Genomic DNA, 14,853 nt, shown 5'->3' on the forward strand with positions numbered 1-14,853 from the left:
TTGAGAGTGGGGGTATAATTCCTTTTTCGTGGTCGTAGCATGAGAGAATTTTTTGTCGTAGGATAAGAGGTTTCGTAGCATAAAAGGTCCGACTGTAAGTTGATATAATATAGCAAAAAATGTATAGTGTTATAGATAAGAAAGTCTAATCATCTTTATTCGGATCACGGGAACGCATTCATACACGACCGCAAATGATATAGTATCTAATAATTAAGTAATCACTTATTATTATCATTTTTAATTTATATCATAAGTTTTTATTAGTTTCCAAGCTTTTTGTATCATATTTTTCCATATTTTAATATATCTATATTTCTACTATTTTCATCAATATTGTATTTGAATTTTGCGCCAATTTTAGGGCAAAATTCTTATTGGTTCTTTCTGTATTCAGTCACCATTATTATTGTAGATTGAACGTCACAAGTCATGTGATCCAATAGCTTGATGTTGATTGGATAGCACGACGCTTACGACATTTGCGACGCTGCGATGCAACTAATATAGAATGGCCTTAATATTTTTACATCATGTTTCTGTTCTCAGTGCATCGTACATTTACAGTTTGTAGTCTTGTAAGTTTACGGTGTCAATGGTCAGTGGTCAATAGTAATATTTAGAAGTTTTTTCGTATTGTATTTTGTACGTGCTACAAATTACTTATACATTAAACTAAACTCGTACAAGGATATCTTTAACAAAAATGAGCAATATATTCGCTCTCGAGGACGGTATGTGAATTAAAACTATTAGATTAAGTATATAAAGATAATTAAAATACCGGTGCCTTTTCGTGTTCATCGATTAATCTTTAACCTCTATTATTTTTAATTCATAAAAGAGAAAATTATTTCTTTTTTTTATTCTAGATCAATACGACGATGAAGATGCGGAAGAAATTTCGTCGAAACTTTGGCAAGAAGCCTGTTGGATTCTTATTAACGCGTACTTTGACGAGAAAGGACTTGTACGGCAACAACTGGACAGTTTTGACGAGTTCATCGAAATGTCTGTCCAACGCATAGTAGAAGATTCACCGCAAATTGATTTACAAGCGGAAGCGCAACACACTACGGGTGAAATAGAAAATCCTGTAAGACACTTATTGAAGTTCGAACAAATTTATTTATCCAAGCCGACTCATTGGGAGAAAGATGGTGCGCCATCACCTATGATGCCTAACGAAGCCAGACTGAGAAATTTAACATATTCCGCACCATTATACGTAGACATTACTAAGACTATCGTAAAGGATGGCGAGGACCCTGTTGAAACGCAGCATCAGAAGACATTTATTGGCAAAATACCAATTATGTTAAGATCGAAATATTGCTTACTCGCTGGCTTATCCGATCGTGACTTAACGGAATTAAATGAATGCCCGTTAGATCCAGGTGGATATTTTATTATTAATGGTTCAGAAAAGGTTCTTATAGCTCAAGAGAAAATGGCGACAAATACTGTTTATGTATTCAGCATGAAAGATGGTAAATATGCTTACAAGGCAGAAATCAGATCCTGTTTGGAACATAGTTCGCGACCTACTTCAACTTTATGGATTAATATGATGGCCAAGAGTGGTGCTAGTATTAAAAAGTCTGCTATAGGTCAACGCATCATCGCCATCATTCCCTACATCAAACAAGAGATACCTATAATGGTAGTCTTTCGAGCTCTTGGATTTGTAGCTGATCGCGACATCCTCGAACATATTATTTACGATTTCGACGATCCGGAAATGATGGAAATGGTCAAGCCATCTTTGGACGAAGCTTTTGTTATACAGGAACAAAATGTCGCCTTGAATTTTATCGGTACGAGAGGTGCCAAACCAGGCGTAACTAAGGAAAAACGAATTAAATATGCCAGAGAAATTTTACAAAAGGAAATGCTACCGCATGTTGGCATAAGTGATTTTTGTGAAACTAAAAAGGCTTATTTTCTTGGTTACATGGTACACAGATTATTATCAGCATCCTTAGGACGAAGAGAATTAGACGATCGGGATCATTATGGCAATAAAAGATTGGATCTGGCCGGGCCACTGCTAGCGTTTCTATTTCGTGGGTTGTTTAAAAATCTAATGAAAGAAGTACGTTTGTATGCACAGAAATTTATAGATCGAGGAAAAGACTTTAATCTCGAACTGGCTATTAAAACGAAAATTATCACCGACGGTCTAAGATATTCGCTCGCTACCGGTAATTGGGGCGATCAGAAGAAAGCTCATCAGGCAAGAGCAGGCGTATCACAAGTATTGAATAGACTGACTTTTGCATCGACGTTATCACACTTGAGGCGAGTAAACTCCCCTATTGGAAGAGATGGTAAACTTGCCAAACCACGACAATTACATAATACATTGTGGGGTATGCTTTGTCCCGCGGAAACTCCCGAAGGTGCTGCCGTAGGATTGGTGAAAAATTTAGCTCTGATGGCGTACATAAGCGTCGGCTCGCAGCCTTCTCCTATTCTGGAATTCTTGGAGGAGTGGTCCATGGAGAATCTCGAAGAAATAGCACCAAGCGCTATCGCCGATGCTACAAAGATATTTGTAAATGGATGCTGGGTCGGCATTCACAGAGATCCGGATCAATTAATGGCTACTTTACGCAAATTGAGAAGACAGATGGACATTATTGTGTCGGAAGTATCCATGATTCGTGATATCAGAGATCGTGAGATAAGAATATACACAGATGCTGGCAGGATCAGTAGGCCTTTGCTCATAGTAGAAGGACAGACCTTATTACTGAAAAAGAGACACATCGATATGTTGAAAGAAAGAGATTATAATAATGACGGGTAAGCACGGGTATGACTCATTTGCTTTTTAACTGTAGCAATGCGCATTAATTTATATCTTATTACAGGTGGCAAGAGTTAGTAGGTAGCGGTGTAGTAGAATACATAGACACACTGGAAGAAGAAACTGTTATGATAGCCATGTCACCTGATGATCTTAAACAAGATAAAGAATATGCATATTGTACAACGTACACGCACTGTGAAATTCATCCGGCGATGATCTTGGGCGTCTGCGCTTCCATTATACCATTCCCCGATCATAATCAAAGTCCTAGAAATACTTATCAGGTATCTAATCCAATTGTATATATTTTTTTTTCCTTTGACCTGTTTACGGGATATATAAAAGCGACTTACACATTGACTACCATATTTTTCAGAGTGCTATGGGTAAACAAGCTATGGGTGTATATATTACAAATTTTCACGTGCGCATGGATACTTTAGCTCATGTATTGTATTATCCTCACAAACCTTTGGTGACAACAAGATCCATGGAGTATCTTAGGTTCCGTGAATTACCAGCGGGTATCAATAGCATCGTCGCGATCCTATGTTACACGGGATATAATCAAGAAGATAGCGTTATTTTGAATGCAAGTGCTGTTGAAAGAGGCTTCTTTAGATCGGTATTTTACCGTTCTTACAAGGAAGCTGAATCGAAAAAGATTGGCGATCAGGAAGAACAGTTTGAAAAACCTTCACGTTTAACTTGCCAAGGAATGCGTAATGCTATATACGATAAATTGGACGACGACGGAATCATTGCTCCTGGTATTCGAGTATCGGGTGATGATGTAATTATAGGAAAAACAATTACTTTGCCAGAAACGGACGACGAGGTAAATTGATTATCTCTTTTAATAACAAATATCGTGTTATTATTTGATAAATAAGGATAGTAAGACAGTATTTTATTTCTTTTTCGTTTATGCTTTCAGTTAGATAGTACGACGAAACGTTTTACAAAACGAGATGCTTCGACTTTCTTGCGAAACAGTGAGACTGGCATAGTCGATCAAGTGATGTTGACGTTGAACAGTGAAGGATATAAATTTTGTAAAATTCGAGTACGCAGTGTTCGTATTCCACAAATTGGTGACAAATTCGCGTCGCGTCACGGACAAAAGGGTACATGCGGCATTCAATATAGGCAAGAAGACATGCCGTTCTCATGCGAGGGTCTTACTCCTGATATTATTATCAACCCTCATGCTATTCCTTCTCGTATGACTATTGGTCACTTGATAGAATGTATACAGGGAAAAGTGTCTGCCAACAAAGGTAATATAGCTTTCATTTCAGTTTAAATATGATAAATATTTCAATATATATATATATATATATATATATATATATATATATATATATATATATATATATATATATATATATATATACACACACACATATGATTCTAATGTGTATTTTTAGGAGAGATTGGTGATGCTACGCCGTTTAATGATGCTGTGAATGTACAAAAGATTTCTACACTTCTACAAGAATATGGTTACCAGCTGCGAGGAAATGAAGTGATGTACAATGGACATACAGGGCGCAAGATTAATGCGCAAGTCTTTTTAGGACCGACGTATTATCAACGCTTGAAACACATGGTAGATGATAAAATTCATAGTAGAGCGAGAGGACCTGTGCAAATTTTAGTTAGACAACCTATGGAGGGTCGAGCAAGGTAATTATGCGCATTATGTAATTTGCTATCTAATATAAATTCCTGTAAGAGTACTTATGTAACCATACATTTGTGTAGGGATGGAGGACTCCGTTTTGGAGAGATGGAGCGGGATTGTCAAATTTCACATGGTGCGGCACAATTTCTGCGAGAACGTCTTTTTGAAGTATCAGATCCGTATCGAATTCATATCTGTAATTTCTGTGGCTTAATTGCTATAGCTAATTTACGAAACAATACCTTTGAATGTAAAGGCTGTAAGAACAAAACACAGATTTCCCAAATTAGATTACCATACGCAGCAAAATTGCTTTTCCAAGAACTCATGGCAATGAATATTGCACCCAGACTTATGATACAATAATGTATCTTTGATTAATTTCATATATAAATAAATAAAATGTCTTTGATTATATACAGATTGTATACATTGTTATATAATGAAATATGTGAGGATTTAATTGATAAACAATTTTCCGTATATTTTGGTAAGATGTTATGATCAAGAAGTATTTATTAATAACAAAATAACAATATTTTGTCGTATATTAAACTTTCATATTTTAGATTTTACAACAGATTTTTGTGATACAAATAAGACAAAAAAAATTATTTATTTTGCTAGTTGTTAATATTAAAGCACTAATCTGTATCCTGTATTGATATTGATTTAATTGCAAATTATAATTTGATTGTGCGATAATTGATACTGAATAAATAGCTGTACTCATACAAATATAAAGGCACACATTCACATACATGATCATATAATAAAAAAATATATATGTATATGACATATGTACAGATATAATAATTTTTTTCAGTTTTTACTCTATGATAGAGATATTGTAGTTTATAAAATCTGCATAAAATCTACACTTAATGTGTGCTATTCTGTTGAAAATTATTTCCAAAAAAAAAAGGTATTTTATGACAAAAAAGTTTCATAAGAATAATTCAATATAACATTACTGAAATATTATTGATTCAAAGTTCTTACATGACACACATCTAAGATACAGAATTTCGCTCTGCAGACAGGGCAAGTACACTTGGAGGACAGCCATGTTTCTGGTGCATTCTCATCTTGTCTTGAAGCAAACCTATTTAAATATGAGTTTATTAAGAATATACTCTATATAATTTAACATAAATAAGAATAATTGAAAATAATAACACAATAAAAGATATTAACCATTTTGCCATACATTCTATACACCACATTGGGCGGCAGTAACACGTCGTACAGCCATCAGAGTCTCTACTTTCAGTGTTGTTGCATAATCTGTTCAATTTTATATTTGAGGATGCTTGCATACATCCAATACACTGATCCAATTCCTATTACATATGTAGGTATATATATATATGAATTAATAACTGAAGACGAATTTTAAAAAAGAGAAGAAATTAAAATAATATTGAATTGAAAGCAGCTATGCCTATTTGATACCTGAGCAGTATCGTAAAATGGATTTCTATTAACTTCCTCTTTGAAAGTATCGATAAATCTGTCGAGTAAAGTCCTGTGAAATGTTATATTTTGTAGTACAATAATTGGCCGTGAAACTTTGTCTTGCAAATCCTTAAAATCCAATGCATTTAGTCTTATATCAAATGCTTCTGCCATTGCCCGTGTAGGTTTTACCTGCAAAATCATGCGCATCAAGATTCTATCAATTTGAATACTAATTTATATAATATTATTATACCTGTATATTGATAAACTGAACTTGATCTCTCGTTGTTGGTGACATTAAATGCGTATCGCTCTTATTCACAATTAGAGTTGCATCGCTTTGATGCGCCACTAGTAATTTATAAGGCGTAATTTTAATAATCCAATTGTCCGTTGCTACAATACGAGTTATGCTACTTGTGACAATAACAATTTTATCTACTCTAAAATAAAATTACATTATTTTAGTATAAATCTAGGTACTTACAATGCCATCTAAAATAATAAATAAATAAGAGTTAATATTTTCTTTTAAATGAACCTTCGATATTCTACATTAATGTCAGAGGCGACAGACATCCATGACATATTATTATTACTGTATATAGAAAGATTTCGCGCTATCGGATGCATAGCCCAATCATGCGAAGACCATTCAAGGACCTTATTCAACGTATAAACCGGAGCGATCGTCAAGCAAACCACGACCAATAACCCAAAGAAATTTCCACCGATGAGGAACAATTTTGCAGTGTCTACATGACCGAAGAAAATTAATCCTAAAACATAGCCTGTGCAAAAGGGAAAAAAAATGAGAAAAATTATACACAAGTCTGTGAAAACGTAAAACAATAGAAACAAGGATTGAACTTAAAAATATGCTTATATTACCTAAAGGGAGTGTAGAGTGTACAAGTAATGTCACTACACTTCTTCTAATATGATACTGTATGAAAAATTCATTCTCGCTACCGAGCCAACTGGCGAAAATGTCTTTCACAGTCAGTCCCGCCGAGACAAACTCCGTCGGTGGATAGACGATACACCCGGATATCAAGAGATAAAATAAAGTGTAGAAAATTAAAGCGGACATTGCTTTTTCATTTAGAAAGAGACCTTCGACGTCTAGCCAGCGTGACAGTGATTTATCTAAATACACTGCAATATATATATATGTATGTATATTGCATAAATTCTTTCAGCACTTTGGCAATCCTTTTTTTATCATTAAACTAAAAAGCGTAATAATAACACAACAATAGGTTACATTCAGATATTCCTTTACAGCATGATGACAAGACATTGAGGACCACTAGAATCAATAGAGTTCGATGACTGAAATCGATTCAGCCGACTGCAGAATTTTGAACTCAATTTTATACTGTTGAATCGTTTATCCGTTTGTTTATATTATATTGGAATTCTATAGACATATTTTTATCTCAATGATTTATAGGTTAGACTGTACCAAGCGTCATGTCATCACTTGTCATCGATATGCATGCTGTTAATATCGTAAACTTAATTATCGACATCTCAAATACACAAATTTATCCGCGACGGTAAAATAGATTTAATTTATTCCATTAGGTCAGACATGCAATATATAATAAGTATATACATTACGATCGTAAAAAAGTATATATATTTGGAAAAAATATGTGTCTCACACACGCACGCACGCACGCACGCACGCACGCACGCACACAAAAGTTTTAAGTTCACAAAGAATACGATATTAATATTTAACGTAGCTGATATATTTAATAACATTTATAAAACATTTACAAAATATGCACCCAAGTAGCGAGCACATGTCATTTTGACATCGAAAACTGTCATTTCTGGTTCAATGACGTCACGTGACCAAATAATATCTAATTTAAAATGTTTTTTGTGAAAAACTTCATAATATCGTGATTTTTAAGTCATTATAAATTGCCTAAGTATATTACTATTTTTTAACTAAAAACTCATTTAATTTTTTTTTTTAATATCTTAAATTATTAAAACAATTTTGTGTATAATTTTGATATTCTCAATTCTCTATATCTCAGGACCCTAACATGAATTTCCTCTATAATCTGGGACTTAATCATGACAATTGATCATGAATCTTTTCCGAAAAGTTTCATTAACGAATTCAATATTTGTGAATGAATTTTTCACTTTTTACGAGTTCACGTTAGAGAAAAAAACTCATGATCAAATGTCATTAAAACGTTACTAATAGGTCTAAAATGGTCATGAAGTCATGTCTTTTTAACATCTTGAAATGTCGTCATCGGCCTGTGATTAGTCCGTCATTTTTACGTCATTACATCACGTCATATTTGGTTCGAACTGACCATATTTTGACGTCGAAATGTCGTGTGCTTGCTGGGATATTTTTATAGGTTTTATAATATATACATATATTTGACATATACATATAATATCAAATTGATGGAATTATAAAAAACAAGTAAAAAAAAAATTGGAGACATAATTCTTAAAATGTATGTGTTTGAAAAGATTATAATTAATAAACATTTTCAAAATATTTTGTTAGAATTTTTCAAACAATGTACGTAAATAAAAAATATTGTAAAATATTGAATTAATAATGTTTCTTCTAAAAAAAATTATATTCTCAGCATTATTCTCAAAAGAGCATCAAAATACTGTCCTATATGCGCTTTAACAATGAATATAGTGTGAGACACTACATGTTCATTCGAAAGGTTTGTTACAGGAAATTACATGATTCCCGCCACAGCCTCTATTCTCCACAGAGAGTACGAACGTCGTCGGTTTCCCTGGCCTTATAAGGATACTTGCTGCACCTACATCCATGTTGTCTCGCTATCGCATACTCGCTTGATCGAACAGACGATAAATAGACAATGCATCCACCTCAATTCATTTTAGTAGTAAAGGTAGCTAGTAGTAAGTATATTAAATAAATATATCAAATTGAAAAACAAATTTCATTTTATAAATCTTTTACTTTTTTTTAAAGGCTAAAGGCAGCAAATTCTTTATTTATTATTAAATATTATATATTCTTACAAAATTATTTAAACCTATCGCGTTTTATTATGAAAAAAAAACAAAATATGAAGTTAAATTATATCGTAAATTATTGATTCTCTTTTGAAATTACATTAATTCTTTTGCTTTAATTATATTTTAATTATTTTAATTAAATATTCAATATTATTTTAAATTAAATATTCAATATTATTTTAAAATTTCCTAATTTAATCCATTTTATTATAAATTTTAATGAAAAATTACTGAAACATATTATGATTATAACATTTATATTAAATAAATATATCGTCAATCTAATTAATGATGATTAGCGTTGCAGTTCCAATATTATATTTTTTGTAAAATAATCCAATTTAAGAGATACAATAAGAACATCATAAGGATGCAGTAGCTATTCTAGGACGGAAATACACATACATATATACGTTTAATAGCTATAGAGTTCATTACTCTCTACGATATATTTGCAGCACCGTGTTTTCTAAAATTATCTCGCGAGTTAAATCGTTTTAACTCTCGAAAATCATTTTTATTTTTTTTTAAAACGTACAAAATAAGCTGCAGAAAAAGTAAATCGCAATGCATATATATATATATATATATATAAAACATGCAGAAATATTGCTTAACGTAGAATGATAAAAAAAATATATCTAAAAGAAGCAAAGTACAGTTAATAGATTTGTAGACGATTTTTCGCGATTCTATCGTTAATCGAAGTTGCAAAAAAAAGTGATTGAACTTTATAACATTCGCATGATTATGTTGATTTTGCAAATGCGATTGCGTAATCTCCTACTCCTACATACATAGCCGGATGCGAAGCGTGACGAGTGTGTCATTGATGGCAGCGTGTGCTCTTGGAACAACGAGCGTAAATCGGGTACAAACCGAGGCTATAAAAGACCGTCGTTCCCGATTTGCTCGGCTCAGTAAGTTAAGATCGTTCGAGGGAGCTCCATTGCCAGCTTCGTTCAAACGGCTGTCGTAAACACATTGGAGATTGACGCAAAAAAGTTTTCGTCTCGCAATTTGATAAGCGTCTCTAAACATGGTAAGAAAATACATTTCTTTAAAAATATAAGTATCTAATATGTGTGCATCCTCTTCCAATATATTTCCTGCAAGGAATAAATGTAAAGAAAAAACAACTTTTATCACCAATCATTATTGTCCGAGAAAGATAATCTCAATTTAATATTCTTATAAACTGGTCAAGGTCACGATGCGTCTAGCGCTTCTCGCTTATTGGCGCGAGTAGCGACTGCAGACACATTTGCATTACGCTGTTGCTACTTTTAGAATAAAAATTCGCACGACGCAGTGCAGCAAAACTTCGCCATGACTCGGCTTTAATTTAGCAGCAACGCAAAGAAGCTCGCGATAATTTAGCCGAGTTTTTTTTTAAATTAACAGCTGGATTCTATTTACTCGATCTACGAGATCTGTATAGTATATTCTAACAAAAAGATATGTAACATATGTTATATTCAACACTATAAATCTATTTATTATTTAATACCGGTTAAAAAAAAATCTTTCAACAAAAATGAATCAAACTCAAATTGGAACGTTGATGCATTTAATATTGTAATATTTTTTTGCAGCGTGAATGCATATCCGTTCATGTAGGGCAGGCTGGAGTACAAATTGGAAATGCTTGCTGGGAATTGTACTGCTTGGAACATGGTATTCAGCCTGACGGGCAAATGCCATCAGATAAGATCTTGGGAGGCGGTGACGACAGTTTCAATACCTTCTTTAGCGAAACTGGCGCAGGAAAGCATGTACCTCGAGCTGTATTCGTCGATCTCGAACCCACCGTCGTGGGTAAGTTGTACATACAATAATATATTATTATTATTGAATAATTATTTTAATTATTATTACTATTGAATAATTTAAAAAAGATGAGTAGCGAAAAGCGAAATTGAAACTTTCCAATTCTTCTTCTAGACGAGGTGCGCACAGGCACGTATCGACAACTGTTCCACCCGGAGCAATTGATCACCGGCAAAGAGGACGCCGCCAACAATTATGCACGTGGGCATTATACGATTGGCAAAGAGATAGTGGACCTCGTTCTGGATCGCGTTCGCAAGCTAGCTGATCAATGCACGGGACTACAGGGCTTTCTGATCTTCCATTCGTTCGGCGGCGGCACCGGCTCCGGCTTCACTTCTCTGCTGATGGAACGACTGTCGGTCGACTATGGCAAAAAATCAAAACTCGAATTCGCGATTTATCCGGCACCCCAGGTCTCGACGGCCGTCGTCGAACCGTACAATTCGATCCTCACGACGCACACCACCCTCGAGCACTCCGACTGCGCGTTTATGGTAGACAACGAGGCCATATACGACATTTGCAGACGTAATTTGGACATCGAACGACCGACTTACACCAATCTGAACAGATTAATCGGTCAGATCGTATCCTCGATCACGGCCTCGCTGCGCTTCGACGGCGCCCTCAATGTCGATCTGACGGAATTCCAGACAAATCTGGTGCCCTATCCCAGAATTCATTTCCCTCTAGTCACCTATGCCCCTGTCATATCCGCGGAGAAAGCCTATCACGAACAGCTCTCCGTCGCCGAGATTACAAATGCCTGTTTTGAGCCGGCAAATCAGATGGTCAAATGCGATCCCCGTCACGGAAAATACATGGCATGTTGCATGCTGTACAGAGGTGACGTAGTACCAAAGGACGTTAATGCAGCGATCGCGACTATCAAGACCAAACGCAGTATACAATTCGTCGATTGGTGCCCCACGGGATTCAAGGTCGGCATCAATTATCAGCCACCGACTGTCGTTCCCGGTGGGGATCTTGCCAAGGTCCAGCGTGCCGTATGCATGCTCTCCAATACGACTGCGATCGCCGAGGCTTGGGCGCGGCTCGATCACAAATTCGATCTCATGTACGCAAAGAGAGCCTTCGTACATTGGTACGTCGGCGAGGGGATGGAGGAGGGCGAGTTCTCGGAGGCGAGAGAGGATCTCGCTGCTTTGGAAAAGGACTACGAGGAAGTCGGTATGGATTCCATCGATGGCGAGGGAGATGCTGCGGATGAATATTAAAGATTACCGATTCCTACTCATCTCTTATTCTGTGTATATGCTCTTATATTTCATATATCTGTATTATGATGCCCTCTTGCTTATTATCAGTTATTTTCTTATCGCTTCTCTCTTTAATTTTGCAACGGAACTCAAAGCAACTTATTGTGGTATCTTTACTTTTTATTTCTGATTCGATCTTTTATGTATCTTGCGATATATAAAATTTTTGACAAGGAAATTGTATTTGTTTTGTTATATCACTTGATTGCTTGAAGAAATATAGTTACTGAGAGATATATATTACATAAGCACACATCTAAAAATACTTTCTCGTGTATTTTGTAATATTATTTATATATTATATCAACCATTACAATAATAGATTGCATTAATATACGTCTTCGATCATACAATTATTATCGATCATTACATGTTACGCGAATATATCATAAGGATGGGAAGAAAAAGTGAGAAAAAAATGAAAAATGAGAGCGAATCTTTTCATAAATATCTAGTCAGCGTATAAAACATCATACGATTTCGATAAATCGTCATTCGAAGAAGAAAATGTGAATTCGATTGAATCACGAGCTCACAATTTGTTATGCTGTAGATATAATGATAGCGATGATAATTGAGTTGACCTTAATAATATAATACTTTATTAATAGTAATATATTTTTAATAAAGAAGAAATAATAATAATAATAATAATAATAGCGAGAGTAAATAAGTCATTAATACATGAATTTTCACGATTCAATAAAACAATATAAAATAAAATATATCATCAATATTGCCATCTCGCGCAGGCATCGATAAATTTTTTTTTTTTTAAAGCAGTGTGCACATGCGTATATTTTATTTTTCATTCTCTTGTTATTTATTCGTCTAATCTTCCTAGCCACTTCGAGCATGAATGATTTATTAATCAGAACACACTCTTTCTCTCTCTCTTCCTCTCTGATAGAATAGTATATTGTATCTTTATTATCTTATATCTCTCGGAGATCTATGTATAATACGAATCGTATTATATATAGTCATACATAATCGTACGTTATTATACATGTCATATATAGATAGTTTAACGCCGATTTTATTTGTACAAAATATACGTTGTAAGTGATCGCGTCGATCAGTTATGTATAACGTAATCATTAGTGCTCGAATTATCAATTTGAACAACACTCCTCGATAGCTTCAACAAGCTAAAATAAATACAGAGAAGAAGAAAACGACAATCGTTCCATTCGTAACGCTTTAAACGCTCTTTATAATTCTTTGTTTAATTAGCTTTCTTTATAATAATAGTATAAACATTTCAAGAAATCTAAAAAGAAATATTCTTACTTAATCCGACTAAATTCGACTTGTTGAAGTTATTCAAAAAAACTGTTATTCAATCGCAAGTGACACGCAAATGACCAAAGCAGATCAAAGAATCACTCGAATAATACCGTAAATACGATAAACAATGAAACTGGCATCTCTCGAATACTAAAACTAATCGACTGGTAAAAATATAAGGGCACGTTTTTACATCAATGAATAACTGATTTCTTAATTTAAAAAAAGGAAACAAGGGAAAAAATCATACATCATTCCAAACTCTCTTTCTATATATATATACAATAAATATTCGTATATAACAAATTTCGATTCGAAATGTTGAAGCCATTTCGTCATGTCCAATATAAAAAGAAGCATCTGTCGAAAATTCTACGAAAGCGCTTCATCTTGGTTCCACGCTGGGATCGATTTTAATTTCACCGTATTTTATGTTTTTGAATGGATCTATATAAATTTACCGAGAGATCATATTTTTAAAATTGATATACGATATAAACTGATGAAAATATATTGCCGTGGGCTTTTGGCTTACTGTCAGCATTACGCTATTTTATCGAGTTTATATATATATATGTTGATATATATAAGCACCAATCTATAGTTAAAAAAAAAAAAAAAAAAAAAAAAAAGAAGAGGTTCTCGGCAACAATGGCGTAATCAACAAGAATATGAATTCGGCACAAATTACTTTGCACAGGATATCGATCACGAAGACGAATACACCAATCCGGGACGTCAGAGGCGATTCTATTGTCAGGGATGCTTTTAATAGAGACACAATTGCGTCTTTGCGGACGCGAGATCTGTATTCCCGTAACATTCTCGCATGCCAACATTAAATTTTAGAACACAGCCTTTCGCATGCATCTCTATATATTTTATTTTTATTATTATACGATAACGCTGACTGTATCGCCCAGTGGAAACCGTAAATCGTTCGAAATATGTTTCATATATCTTCCAATTAACATTCGCGCGCGTAAAGTTTGCGCCGTAAACTCTATTACATACCTCGTTCTGCGAAAGATTAAATACCTTTCCTCCTACTCTAAGAGATTATCAATGCTAATAAAAAGTTACAATAAAAGAATAGAAAGAGAGATAATTTTGAGATAGAGGAAAAAGTAGTAGAGAGTAAAAGCAAATTAGCAACGATGAGACCACAATAGTAACAACGTCGACAACGACGAAGATGACTATGATGATGAGAATGGAGGTGATAATGATAATGATGATAATAACGATGATAATGAAAAACGATAATGACAATTGTGATGATAATAATAATGAAGATGACGACAACGACGACGATAACGATAACGACAACGTTGATGACGGCAATGACGATGACGGCAACGATGACATCGACGATGAGCAGGAAGAGGACGACGAGGACGATGGCAACAGCAACTGTGTCGATATCGGTGAATAAAATG

At 34.3% G+C, this 14,853-nt stretch overlaps 3 protein-coding genes across 3 annotated transcripts; 2 read left to right on the forward strand and 1 right to left on the reverse strand.

Moving 5' to 3' along the window:
- Nucleotides 1-552: 552 nt before the first annotated feature.
- Rpii140 (RNA polymerase II subunit RpII140) lies at nucleotides 553-4,915 on the forward strand. The gene is made up of 7 exons (XM_072910806.1): nucleotides 553-734; nucleotides 873-2,808; nucleotides 2,877-3,099; nucleotides 3,192-3,653; nucleotides 3,753-4,095; nucleotides 4,246-4,504; nucleotides 4,583-4,915. The coding sequence occupies exons 1-7, from the start codon at nucleotides 707-709 to the stop codon at nucleotides 4,866-4,868; spliced, it is 3,537 nt and encodes a 1,178-aa protein (XP_072766907.1). The 5' UTR covers nucleotides 553-706; the 3' UTR covers nucleotides 4,869-4,915.
- An 85-nt stretch (nucleotides 4,916-5,000) lies between these two features.
- On the reverse strand, nucleotides 5,001-7,478 carry LOC140676116 (E3 ubiquitin-protein ligase TM129). The gene is made up of 7 exons (XM_072910817.1): nucleotides 7,231-7,478; nucleotides 6,855-7,121; nucleotides 6,505-6,754; nucleotides 6,217-6,406; nucleotides 5,958-6,152; nucleotides 5,700-5,845; nucleotides 5,001-5,607 (listed from the first exon to the last, which is right to left on the reverse strand). Exons 2-7 carry the CDS (start codon nucleotides 7,054-7,056, stop codon nucleotides 5,484-5,486), a joined length of 1,107 nt encoding a protein of 368 aa, XP_072766918.1. The 5' UTR covers nucleotides 7,057-7,121; nucleotides 7,231-7,478; the 3' UTR covers nucleotides 5,001-5,483.
- Nucleotides 7,479-9,892: 2,414 nt separating this feature from the next.
- LOC140676112 (tubulin alpha-1 chain) lies at nucleotides 9,893-12,302 on the forward strand. Its single transcript, XM_072910814.1, has 3 exons — nucleotides 9,893-10,053; nucleotides 10,607-10,829; nucleotides 10,956-12,302. Exons 1-3 carry the CDS (start codon nucleotides 10,051-10,053, stop codon nucleotides 12,080-12,082), a joined length of 1,353 nt encoding a protein of 450 aa, XP_072766915.1. The 5' UTR covers nucleotides 9,893-10,050; the 3' UTR covers nucleotides 12,083-12,302.
- Nucleotides 12,303-14,853: the final 2,551 nt, after the last annotated feature.

Source organism: Anoplolepis gracilipes, chromosome 2 (assembly GCF_047496725.1).
Source record: "Anoplolepis gracilipes chromosome 2, ASM4749672v1, whole genome shotgun sequence".
NCBI classification, from domain to species: domain Eukaryota; kingdom Metazoa; phylum Arthropoda; class Insecta; order Hymenoptera; family Formicidae; genus Anoplolepis; species Anoplolepis gracilipes.